We start from the raw sequence: 13143 nt of genomic DNA, 5'->3' as shown, positions 1-13143 counted from the left end.
CACGCACCACTGCAATAAAGAAAAAAGTCTATCAAAATCTATAACGTCCATATGCTGTATATACCTTGATGAAGGAAAAGGAAGAGGTGGAATTTCGCTGTTAATTTTGTCACAGTAGTGCTCAAGAAAAGAACGAAGATGTGAAAAGGTACTTTCTTCAAGGTCTACACAATAGGGTCTGTGCCATGCCACGACTTGCCTGCAATCAAAAATAAGTTTACTACTGAAAATATTCCAACTGCTTCATTAAGTTAACAGTTTAAGCAGACGAGTACATGCTTGACTAAATCAATAGTTTTCTTAGAACAACATGACTGAAAAATGTATACCTGTCCCCCAGCGTCATTGTTACCTGTCCCTGGGAAGAGCTGTCCAGGCAAGGCTATGGGACGTTCCTGCTGAAATCTGTTGAATTGCAACTCCATCTAAACCGCTTACTTTCTTCGGTTTAGTAATGGGACCAGTAGAGTTTCCCTGACCGCACTGTCCCATTGAATTGTTACCCCAAGCATAAACTTCATTATCTATAAACACAAATAAATTAGAAAACAAAACCTGAGATACAACTGCTTTTGATCAAGAAGAAGATTGTCTTTTTATACCTTATTATTCTTACCATGAGAAAGTGCCAAACAGTGACTGTCACCAATCGAAATATCAACTATTCGTGTAGCAGCCAGTTCTTCGATGAGCTTGGGCCTGAGAGCAGTCGCCTCTGAAGAGCCACAGCCAAGGCACGCCCCACAACCCCACGCATAAACCTAGAGCAAACAAATCACAAAATATCAGCACATCAAATGGGTATTATTGGTGACCTTGAACAAATAAAATACGAGATAAGCACTTGCATGTTAACTGCAATTATGCTTTCCACAACACATGCACAGTGCTTTCATGACTAACAAATGCTTCACCTGATCTACATTTCTTTTCCCCAGCCACTCAGATCACTGGCCACACAGCACATCAATGCGGAGGCCGTTGCAACAAAAGACAACGCTACAGGAAACAGCAATCTAACTCCCAATCCGTACTTCAGAAACTCAGTGCCTTTGAATCACACCGAGGTGAGGGTCAGTTAAGTTATATGCGTAGAAATGCTTCTGGTGTTACGTGTATATACATCATGCCAGCAAGGGCCCTCGTTTACCACCTAAACATTTATCTCTAAACCTTCCTGGGATTTTTCAGATAAGAAATAATACTTAACACCAGTATTCTAAAAACCACCCAGATTTTAAGAAACTATTAAACCACTTAACCAATCCGAGTTGGTTATGCATTAAAAAATACAAATATTACACTGTGTTTTGCTTCCCAAGTCCAATTTGGGGTTGCATTGGTTACATTTATCAACATTTTCTGTGCCTAGGCAAGACGTTTTAAAAGCACACTTTGTACCTGACTCTTCAGCACATTTTGAATTACTCTAATGTATAATAATCTCAGTACTTTAGTCAATCTCTAATCAAGAACTTCACTGATATTTAAGTACTAGTCCAGTATTTTCTCAAAAGTAAAAATAATAAATGCTGAAATAATCAACCCACACCATCGTCACCAATTTTCATCATCTGAGTGAAAACTTGGTTTTGCCTACCTGTCCTGTTGACGTTAAGGCAAGCGAAGACTGGCTCCCAGCACAAACCTTTCGAATAAACATTCCTTGCAAGGCTTCTATAACTTTAGGTTTATACACTCTATTTGTATCACCATGACCAAGTTTGCCTACAACAGGACAAACACAAGGGGAAGGTATTTTCAATAGATAAACTACAACAATTAGAAATACCCTAAAATAATCCTTTTCAGTTTTCCAAAAATGTCTGAGTATACTTTTAAAAGTAAAATCTATTAGAAATTTTATAAACTTAGTCTCTTTCAACAACAGTAACTACAGACTTCAGGAAGTATTTATTTATTATAGTGTATTTAAAAATTGAAATATTAATCCCATATGTCTAACACTATTCATTGCCTGCTGTTTAATTTCTAAAGCCTTCCAAAACGTTAAATCATTTGGCAAAAGAAGATTTAAAAACAGCTATTCCTTCCCATAACTTCACCACTTCAATGAAAAACACAGATTGTTCCTAGACTAATATAGTGTACTGACAGTAAAACATTCCTCAAAAGGAAGGAGAAAAACCAAAATCAACTGTGAAATATATTACAAAGATTGATAACTTCTACAAGGGCTATGCTTTGATACATGTTGATTTAGCTTTCCTAAAAAATTTTAGTACTATATTATTAATATCCAAAAGCCAAACTGTTTATAATTTACTGAAATTGAAGATCTCCAATACTTTGTGAAGTTTAAAATGCTTGTTCTGTTAAAAAGTGGTTTTTCAACTGAAATTACAGAAAGAGGGAAACAGAGGAGTGGGAACAACTCTATATGTACATGTCAACTGAAATCCCAATTCCTACCCAGTTCTATTAACCAGCAATTCGCTTATGAGATTTCTACAGTGTGTGTTTTCCTCTCTTCTCATATTAAGCTCAGGAGCAATAATATAGCAATTTTAATCTGAATTTTAGTTTTTATCTAGCAGCATAACCAAATGTAGTCAAAAACAGTAACAGCAGAAAACAAATGATTCTGCGTCTGACAAAGCATCTACAGGCAATGAAGCTTAAAAGCCCTTCAGTTTAAGATGGGAGATGTTTCTTCAAGAGGCAGTTTAAATAAAGTTTCTCGTACATGAATACAGTTACTGCCATATCGTATAACTGAGTTTATTTGAAAACTATCAGTAAAGCATTTTTTCCAGAATCAGTTATGCATTCATGGAGTTTCTGCTCTGTGAACACCCTCATTCTTCTGATAATGTTTTTAAAATCTAGAACCTTGCAGTTAAATTTCAAATACTGTATTTAAATTTTACTAAAATCCTTTTCTTGAACGTCTGCCAAATGACAAAAAAAAAACCAAACCAAAACAAAATGCGAGGAGTAGCAAGGCTATGAGGTAGATGGAATGAGACGAAAATTACTACTAAGATGTGAGGTTTACCTACCGTTATCTCCTCCTCCAAATGACCATACTGTTCTCCCATCTTTGGACAGGGCTATTGTGTGTGAACTGCCACAGGAAACCTCCCCTACATTGCTAATATCTTTTACTAAGGTTGGAATGTTGCGGCTGTTGCTGTCACCATGACCTAAGGATAAAAGAGAAATATATTTTCTTTTTGTGGAGATTTAAGTTCTGTTTATGGTTTGTAACTTCAGTAAGACTTTGCAAAACCCGTATACATTGTTAATTATCACACATGATAATTTCTACCCACTTTTTGGAACGCCTAGTCTTTACACTTAAGTGGCAGTGGCAATAACATATCACCTTACAAATGAATAAAGGCAGCTTTTCCTGAATAGGAAAACTTAAAAAAATAGAACCTTCATAAAATTAACTGCATTAAAATCTTTGGAGAGCCCTACAGTAGTTTTAATAGTCACCTACACACACACACTTGAATACTTAGAGGGGACAATAACACAAGAAGGCAATTACATGTATAGTATTAGTACAATTACCAGGCATAGAAATTCTTCCAAAAACATCTCATGAAATTTAAAATTACCTAATCTTCCAAAGTCTCCTTCTCCCCACGTATACAGCTCTCCATCTTCTGTAACAGCAGCGCTATGCCTGTACCCAGCCGACACACACACCACAACCTACATGACATGCAAAAATGAAAATAAAGATTTTATACAAATTGGATAGGAAGTTTGAAAGCTCATTAAAGTCAAGTTTCAGAAGCAGACTATATAAATTGACTTGTTCACTTGTGTGGAGCAAGTAGAGACATAAATTGTTCTTGGCAATCTTTTCTATTTAGTATTCGATATGTGGGAATCAGCACATAAAGAGACAAGTTCATATATAAAATTAGTCACGATTTATTTCTCAAGCCAATTGAACACAATAACCTAGTCTTACATGTTTAGAATACTGGCCAAAACACAGACAGGAAAGAGGAAAGCCTTGCAGGACAATACAAAACCCCTCTTCCAATAAAGCCACTAAAAAGTTGGATACGAGAAGTCCTAATCTTACAGCTAACAAAATGAACCATCTCCTGGAACATCACTGCAGTTCAGCAAAAGTACATGAGCAAGTTTCACTCTTAAGACTAGGAGGAAGTTTACTGACAATGCCATTGTCCAAATCACACACCTAAAGGCAACCATAAGTTTTGATGCTTTGCTGAAAGCAGACCCAGCTTCAAAAACAAGTTAATCTAAAGCACAGAACTTTTTCTAAAGACTTTATCAATTTCAAATTTTACACTTAACAACTGAACAGAACAAAAACAGGTGTTCTACTACACAAAACATACCTTTCCTTGCAGAGGACCCTGAATAAGTTTGGGATACTTCTGAGTTGAACTATTTCCATGCCCCAATTTTCCATAGTCACCATCACCCCAGCTGAAGACTTCACCCTCTGTTGTAAATGCTAAGGTGTGACCATCAGATCCTTTTGAAGATGACACTTTTTTAATAGACCTATGAGGCTCAAAAGTCAATTTTTTCAATGTGGACTGATTATTGGAGTCACCCAGTCCTAGTCTCCCATAGCTGCCTTTACCACAGGCTCTAACAGAACCATCAGTAGAAATAACAAAAGTACAATACTGTCCAGCTTCAATCTACAAACAGAAAGATGAAAACAGCAAAATATAAATATTAGAAAAATGTAAAATTCACATATAGTCTACAAGTCTGCATTTTTAAACAGAATATCAGGTTTCTCTACATAACTCTTCCATACAGCATGATGTAAAAATGAAGTAGAATTTGGATAACAGCAAGCAGTAAAATTCAAACTGTTGAAAAATATTTTATGAGTAAATATATATTCTTGAGGTAAAGAATGTAAATAGTGATCTATTTAATTTATTAGCATCTCTTCTACAGACTCTAGAATTCAGGCTGTGTTCAGGTCTCCCAGACTCATGAATAGTAATGAACAGTCTTTGAAGCTAACTTACTTTCTTAAGATTAAAAAGACAAAGTAACAGCTCAATAAAGCAACACAGGTTTTGCTTGACTTTAAGGAGTATCAAATGTAACATTACAGAAATGTGCTGAACACTAAAAATCCACTATCATTTGAGAATATGCATTTTAATTACAAACATCAAAGACCAAAATTCGTAAGTTCTGAGCTTAAAGAGTAACTCTGAATCAGATTATTCATTTCACTCTTGTGTATTAGTGCTTTGTTCAAACAAAGTGTTTTGAACGCATAAACTTGCTTTATGGTGCCTGCTCCTGCAGTCCACTGGCATATAAAAATTTATCAGCGATCTCAATAGAAACAATTTCAGAACATGTACCAAATTGTCTAGTGACCAAAAAACACTTTTACTTAAGTCAGAACTGCAAAGCCAACAGAGTAGCAGAAAGGCCAACTATTCTATTCTTGTGATATATCAACAGAAGTGCTCAGTTGCAACTGCAGAATCTGAGACTGAGGCAGGAAGAGCACACTGTACTTGATTTTACAAAGATAATTAGGGTTGCTGTGCAAGCAGCTAGCCCAGTTTGGACTTACAAACTAGGCAACCTTGGTGTGAAAACCACCAACAGAAAAGAACATTGAGTAGTTTAGATATCTCTTAAACAACAGTACAAAAACCCCAAACAACTACAAGCAAGCAAATGTGTCTGCAAATGCATTTCATAGCAAGTGAGACAGTTCAATCATTCTTGTTACAGCAATATTGATCTGTGTCATGAAAAGAAATAGAATGCTTTTTCCAAGCATCAATAAAAATAGCACAATACTTTGAGTAAAATAATTTGTGCGATTAGTTCTGAGCATCATACTTTCATTACCCTCTTCTTGACACTCAGAAATAACGTACTATTTTCCAGTTTCATACTACAACTATGAACCTGTTAAATGTTACATCATGTACCACCATAAACATCGCTCACCGTCTGTGCATCAGAAAAACTTGGAGCAAGCTTGGGTTGAAGTATTTTCTCTTGAGTTCCTTCTACCAGTTGATGACTGCTGTTGCTACCCCAAACATACACTTCGCAGGTCTCAGAAACAATGGGAGCATCTCCCGTTTGAATGCTGTCAGGGCTGGCACATGTCCTCGAATAGTCTGATGCCATTCGACAAACCTATTAACATGAGAGATTTATTACACAGTAGTATTTTCATTTATTTCTGAATAGTCACATTGTTTAATGCAACTTTAATTTCCCCTCAACATAACTACCTGCCTAATATACAAACCATCCATCACCATATAATTAGCTTGTCCAAATTACTTTGTTTCTCTACATGTTAGTCTTAGTTTTTCAGTGTTTTTTGCCTTCCTCTTCTACTCCAGAATGACTCGGCAGAGACTGGACCATACCGATACGCCAATCGGATGTGGGAGGGGGAAGTAAACAACAAATACTGTCAAGGTTCATTTCAAGACATACCTCTTCAAATAAACACAGAGCTGCCTCATAAAGAGAACATAAGCCATCAGACGTTCTAGTTGGCTCTCTCCATTGACTTCGATCAGCAGATGATCCCTAAAATTTTTAAATGTTATTATGAGAAAAATAATTCCATACAGCAAAAGTCCACCTGTAAACATCAGGGATTTGTTCTTACAGCTAAGCAAAATTAAAAGCTCTTTCTGTAAGTATAAGAATAAACTATCTTTCTCCCCAAGCTGTGATATCTGCATACACTTCAGGGTAATAAAACCACGACAAGTCCTAGTTAAACATTCCTATTTACTTTGGTGAAAATATCTGGGTTAAGAGTTTATTCTGAAATGCATGAAGAACAACGGGACACAATGCAGACTGCAAAACTCTGAATGCTAAACAAACTCGGTAATTCAAGCCTAAAAAACAGTTCCACACTTTCTAACTTTTTTGCTATGAACTTAAATGCAAAGTGCAAGTAGATCAAGAATGTCCTTGATTCTTCTCTTGAAGTTAGATCATAATGCTAAAACTGACAACACAAGGAGCGCTTTGCCATTTCATCCCCTCTACCTATGAGGAAATGGGCAGGCAGAAAGAGAACGGAAGTGTGGGTAACAAAGGAAACAAAAAAAAAATGGGGTTTTCTTTGTGAAATTTTTCAACACACTAAGCAAACTAGCGTTCAACGTTGACAAACTGTTTAAAGTTAAGCAAGCAACTACATTTGCAATGCAGAAAAATCAAAGCTGGTACACTCACCAAAGATCGTCGCATCTGTGTTAATATACTCATAAAGCAATCAAAGCTGATCATCCCTTCTGGACTTTGCAGCAACTTGGTTTTCTCCATGGTGTTTACTACAGCTGAGGCACCTAAAGCCATTTCTATCCATTCAAGAAGGTATCGTAAGGAACCTCGTTGGGCAGCCAAACCAAGAAGCAATTCAGAAGCTAATCTACGACCTAAGGTGTCTGCCCCAGAGTTCGGAATTGTTACTCCTTTAAGAAATGTTGTTACTTGTGATAAACAGTCCAGCCCCATTGGTGGAATCTTGCTTTCATTTGCTAAAGATAAAGGTGGTAAAGAGCTCACAACTTCTATTGCAGTATGGATAACGTCATTGCAAAGACTGAGGCCAGGTCCGGATGCAGGCATCATCCAACTTTGTCTTAACAGTGCAAATAACAAGCTTAACCCAGTCCGAACCCCCATTTCTATGAGTGCATCTGTACTTGACCTAGGACGTTCACTGACAGAATGCACATCTGTTGATCCAGAACTGCTTTCTGGTGAATGCTGCTGTTGTTTCACCTTACCCTTATCATGATATTTATTAGAAAGTGCATAGAAGACACGCTGCAACACAAGGAGACGTTTTCGAAGTGCTCCAGCAAACGGAGAGTCTGAGCATACCATCTTCGCCAGTGCCAGCTGGCTACTAAGAAGGGCGTCCAAGTAGTGGTCCTGCTCATCACTAGATAGAGATTCCCGCTCAAAATCTGGTAACTGAGGTCCTTTGAGGCACAGAACCTGCTGGGGCAATGGCACTACTTCTTTATTGCTGACTAACTTAGCGTACAAGACAGAAACTCCCTCCCTTGTTGCAATAGATTCACTGTCTTCTGTGATCCAGGAGCTGTTTAGGTGTTCAAGCCATTTCAGCTTCACAGGTGGGACCATGGTTGCCATGTTGTTTTACTCCTTTCCCATTAGTCCTGAAGATGAAAAAAAAAAATCTGTTAAGTAGGTGTGCAATATTACCTACAGAACTTATTACAGAAGGACAAATCCTAATAATACCTTAAGAAAGCCAGTAGCAAAAGATTAATCACCAAGTATAAACAAAGTTCCACCACTTTACTCATATAACTCCTGCAACCTGGAATTCATGTCAAATTAACAGGATAGTTTAGTAGTAGTATAAAAAGACATTATTCAAAATAATTTCTATCTTCATTTAAAAAAAAAAGTACAGGCATGTGCAATTTCCTTAACATGATGTAGGAAAGTATGTCTGTATTTTCTAAATCCACACACATAAAAACTTAGACAAAGCAGATTTAATTCTGCTGTGTTTCAATGAAAATGCATTTTTACTATTACGTTATGATGAAATCACTACAAAATTCCTGGGAATCCTACAGTTAAAATGGGATTCCTCACCTATACCACAAACTTTTTTTGGCTAGCACTAGCCCCTGGAATACCTCTCTCTCCTGACTTTTGCACTGCCTGAACTCTACAAGTAAACTTCCTTTGCTGAAGAGAAAGATCTCTTTCCCTTGTTATTCCCTTGTTAGACACAGTAGGGTCCCTGTTCTACACAGGCAGTCTAACAACTCAATTACAAACCCCATGCGTAAAACTTCAATGGTTTGATATTAAAGCACTTGTAACAGCTGAAGTGAGAAGTAGTTCCAAGGTTTACAATTAATAAGAGAGGATTTAATTTCTGTACACCATTTTTAAATTCAAAATCTAAAACAAATCAACAAATGGTAAAGTTACACATTGATTAAAGAGAATCAGATCTTTCTGAAATTTAATTTGAGTGCATCAACTTTCAAACTGAAGGTGGCAACAAGTCCTTTCATCAGAAGGGAGGACATAGTGTTGGAAAAGCAGATTATTTTCTTTACATAGTCCTCCTTTCAGGACAACATACCACAGGTGTACGGCACAGACAGAATGGCAAATATGCATGTGGCCTCATAGTTCCCCACTGCTCAGCCACCACAAACCTGTTATCCTGACTACCCAAAAGGAATGCATAAGCCATTTAAAAAAAAAAAACACTACTCAGGCAAGTGACGGTGTAATAAACTAAAAAACTAAGATAGTATAAGTTTATTGAAGAACTATATGTCAGGAAAACAAAATTCAGAGGTAAATTAGATTTTAGATAAGTTTTGAGAGTTCTTCTCTATCTTCAAATCAATAACATTATGTTTTGATTAATGAGTTGATATAACAATGATGAAGTGCAGAGGCACCTCTGTCACTGTAGATGAGTATGGCACATGGGAAGAATGATAGGTAGGTGAAAAGTGGTAAGATTAATAGCTTAATTAATAGATTAATAGTAAAATTAAACCACACAAGTTTATACAACTATGGAATAAAAAATTCTCCCATAAACATTATTTAAAGACTCAAAAGTAGAAGAATCCAGTAAATCACAGAAGGAACATGAGTCATCATGAACGAAAATATATCCCAAGTAGCACTAAGAAGCATTTCCAGAATGGACAAGGAAGCATTTTTACACAATTTTACAAAATGCTAACCAATTAGATTAGCCAGCTGGATTTGTCACCAATACCTTGAACTCATTAAAAATTGACACTGGATCACGCAGAGAAGATAATTCTCTCCTGATCCACCCTAACAGAGAATCCAGGCTGAAGGCAAGACTAAGACGGACTTCAGAGACTGAATTCCAAGTTCTTTGTCACAAAGCTAGAAACCAATCAGAAAAACCTCCACCTAAGGACTTACTCTGTAAGAAAAAAATAATTCTGGAACACATTTAAGTTAGCGGACAGGCTAATCAAGTGTAGCCAGTGAAACTTCCTTACAGCTGGAGTAAAGAAGAAACACCAATCAAAGTAAAGCAACCATAGAAGCATGAGATTAACTTTAGCAAAACTCAGGCCAAGGTCAAAGGTCAGCTGCATTCCTTATAAACATTATTTGTACAAAATAATTTGGATATTTCTTACCCAACTTCATGCCTGCCAGAGAAGTGGGTTTCGTTAACAAGTGCTAGGAAGAAGATTCAAAAACCTATCAATATTACAGGCAGTTCCAAAAAGGAAGAACTGCTGCCAAACAGCAGCGCCAATAGCAAATGCATTTACTGAGGAAAGCCGCATATTTTCTAAGGAAATAAGAACCATCACTATATCTTAAATAAGCATAAAGTAAGAGACTGGAGATGCATTTAACTACTCTTACAAGTTATTTCCGTTAAACGGAAATAAATTATGAAGCGATAACTATAAATACTGCTCCTTTCTTCTCTTTGTCACCACAGCAATTGAAACACTCAGAAAGAGGAACTTGATCTTGCCGTTAATTCCAGCTTGTTTATTTTGTACTGTATCAGGCCACTGACAGCATGGATGCATGAGAAACACCCTGCGGTAAAACTGACCAGGAGATATAACAAAATAGGTATTCCACAATACGTTTCAGTATTTTTTACATATACATAAATACATATATTTTATATACTATAAATATTTCAGTATTTCATGTATATGTGTATGGAAGCACAAGTAACTTCTGTATAACATTAATTTATTTTCAAAAGTGGAATAATTCTTTCAAAACCCCACAGCTAATATCAAAGTGAAATTATAGGAAATAAGATGTAAAATCTATTTTTGTGTTTATATAATGTGTCGTATAAAAGGTAAATGGGACTGGAAAGTAACAGTATGTTTTCAGGCCACTTACCACCACCTCCTAAATTATCTATTGAAAATGTAGATTTTTCCAGAAGGGGAACAAAGCAAAAGAAGAGTTCTCTTCAACTTGCTTGGCTCAGGTATGAAGACTGTCAAATCTCCAAGAACTAATTTTTTTCAGATTTTTACTACAGCTTCTGGAAACCAAGAAGTTTTTAGGTCTTCTCACTTTGAGCTAAGTGGGACAGCTTTGATCAGCTTCAAATGCAAGTAGAAAAACAACTCACTAGAGGGGAAAAAAAAACATTACAAAACAATACGAGAAGTTCTCAATTTCAACATAATCAAAGGACTTTGGAATCTGAAAGTGCAGCAAACAGTCCTATACTCCAAGAGGGGGACTAAGACCAGTAATTATAAAAGTATTTTAGCATGGGGTTATAGGTCGAAGGTTATAAGGCTATAAAGGTCCCTTTTCCAAGCCTAGCAGGAAAGCTTGGCCCTGGACAGAATGCATACACAACTTCCCACAAGGAACTTCTGCAGTCTTGCCTTTCCATGCAAACTTGGAAATTACAGAAGATATTTGAATTTGTCACCCAAGAACTGCCCCCACACAGCTGACAAATGTATCCTGATATAAGTAAACAGGAAGTTCCCTTCTAGGGTTTAGATTTGCCAAAAAAAAAAAAAAAAACAAAAAATATTACTGAGAATATGCCATGTATAGATCTAAGAGAAGGATTGCTGGGATAAATTAGAGCAAAGTGGACATGCGACAGACGTGTTAATTTATAATAACCTGCAGCAACATGAGGATAAACTTCTGGGAAGTGAAAACATATTAGAAACGTGGTGATAAAAACATTTAAGTGTGATCCAGAACATTCTTAATTCTGGAAACATGGAGACAGCTCCACTTGACAAACCACAATCTGAGAATCAATATGCATGAAGTGAGACGCAGAATCTTCAACTGGTACGAAGAAAATACATTTTCTTAAATCAGTGACTCTACAACACACCCTGGAGATATTAACAAGGTCAGAATTAGCAAAGCTACACATCTCACTACAGCAAAATTCACGCACAGACAAAACCAATCATTCTGACAGAAGCAAAGTGCTCAGACTCTTAAAATTGCCACAGAAGCAGCTGAAAGCTTTGTTTTCTGCTAAGCTTTTGGAAAATTGCACCTATAAAGCTGCAGGTCCTAAGTCAGAAGTTTCCTCAGAGGAAAAATAAGCCTTGCAAGCGTTGACTCACACTCGACTCTCTGCAATGAGCAATTTCAGCAACCTTGTAAGATGCTGACTACATTCATCTTTATGTTATGGGAACCTATCTACAAAACCTTGTAACACAAGAAGCTGGAAGACTCTACAGCAAAATAAAGGCAGGAAACACCAAAACTAAAGAGCACACAGAGAAGCAGTTGTGAAACTTGCACGTCTGAATTCTATTTAATGCCTCACAGTAATGTTATGCCACCTTTCCTCAATGTGCAAGGAAAGATATTTTCTTTTTTTTCAGAGTGCAAAGTAAAACCTTAACAAATGAACAAAACAAATAAGCAGATTTGTGTATTTCTAAATGACAGAGCACGTGGTCAATGACAATGATCATTCTCAAGTTCACAGCAGTTTCATTTACTATTTTCAACGTGAGCGCGCCTACAGCAAACTGTGCAAGAGGTATTTTAAACATGATGTCACCTGGGTAGTTTCTGAAAAGAATTAGAAGCTCTCAATATTGCCAGGAGTGGTTAAATCTTTGTTTGAAACAGTGAGAAATCATTTCTGTGGATTGCCCAGAAAAATCAAGCTTTTTGAGGCTCACGCAAAACTTGGGAAAGATTTCACAATCAGAATAATCAGGTAATTCCACTAGCTCATTAAGAATATAATTCAATTAATTTACCTGCAAGTGACACCGATAATTCAAAAACTTCTCTTTTCTGGGATGTTATTTTAGAGAGGTGCTTAAGAAAGCAGAAGTTCTATAGATGATCACAGGTCTGGAACAGTTACTTTATTTGAAGTACATCTGAAAACCTGATGCAAATGTTTCTATTTAGTACTTCACTTTGAGGATAATACTATAATTCCTTTATACAAGTGGAATCTCTTCAAAGTTGCAACATTTTAGTTCTGTAGCACAAGCTCTTAAAACCCTTATCAATTCTTTCAGTAACTCAAATAAATCTAACATTCTTACCAGTAAACCAAAATCTTTATTCTGTATCTTGGTCTTCTAAATTATTACTTCA

At 36.5% G+C, this 13143-nt stretch overlaps 1 protein-coding gene across 7 annotated transcripts in view; it reads right to left on the bottom strand.

Moving 5' to 3' along the window:
• HERC1 (HECT and RLD domain containing E3 ubiquitin protein ligase family member 1) overlaps positions 1-13143 on the bottom strand; it is a 77616-nt gene that overhangs the window by 58232 nt on the left and 6241 nt on the right. For all 7 annotated transcript variants that reach the window (XM_054077660.1, XM_054077658.1, XM_054077664.1 and 4 more), the window contains exons 2-11: positions 7222-8177; positions 6463-6558; positions 5959-6153; positions 4353-4664; positions 3591-3687; positions 3024-3167; positions 1601-1728; positions 617-761; positions 353-524; positions 65-199 (exon numbers count right to left, since the gene is read on the bottom strand). In XM_054077660.1, coding sequence (XP_053933635.1) covers positions 65-199; positions 353-524; positions 617-761; positions 1601-1728; positions 3024-3167; positions 3591-3687; positions 4353-4664; positions 5959-6153; positions 6463-6558; positions 7222-8151 — 2354 coding nt within the window. In that variant the 5' untranslated portion in view covers positions 8152-8177. The remainder of the gene's footprint in view (positions 1-64; positions 200-352; positions 525-616; positions 762-1600; positions 1729-3023; positions 3168-3590; positions 3688-4352; positions 4665-5958; positions 6154-6462; positions 6559-7221; positions 8178-13143) is intronic.

The sequence above is a fragment of the Cuculus canorus genome, chromosome 12 (genome assembly GCF_017976375.1).
Source record: "Cuculus canorus isolate bCucCan1 chromosome 12, bCucCan1.pri, whole genome shotgun sequence".
NCBI lineage: Eukaryota > Metazoa > Chordata > Aves > Cuculiformes > Cuculidae > Cuculus > Cuculus canorus.
The sequence above is the reverse complement of the archived record's forward strand: the minus strand, read 5'-3'. Positions and strand labels throughout refer to the sequence as shown.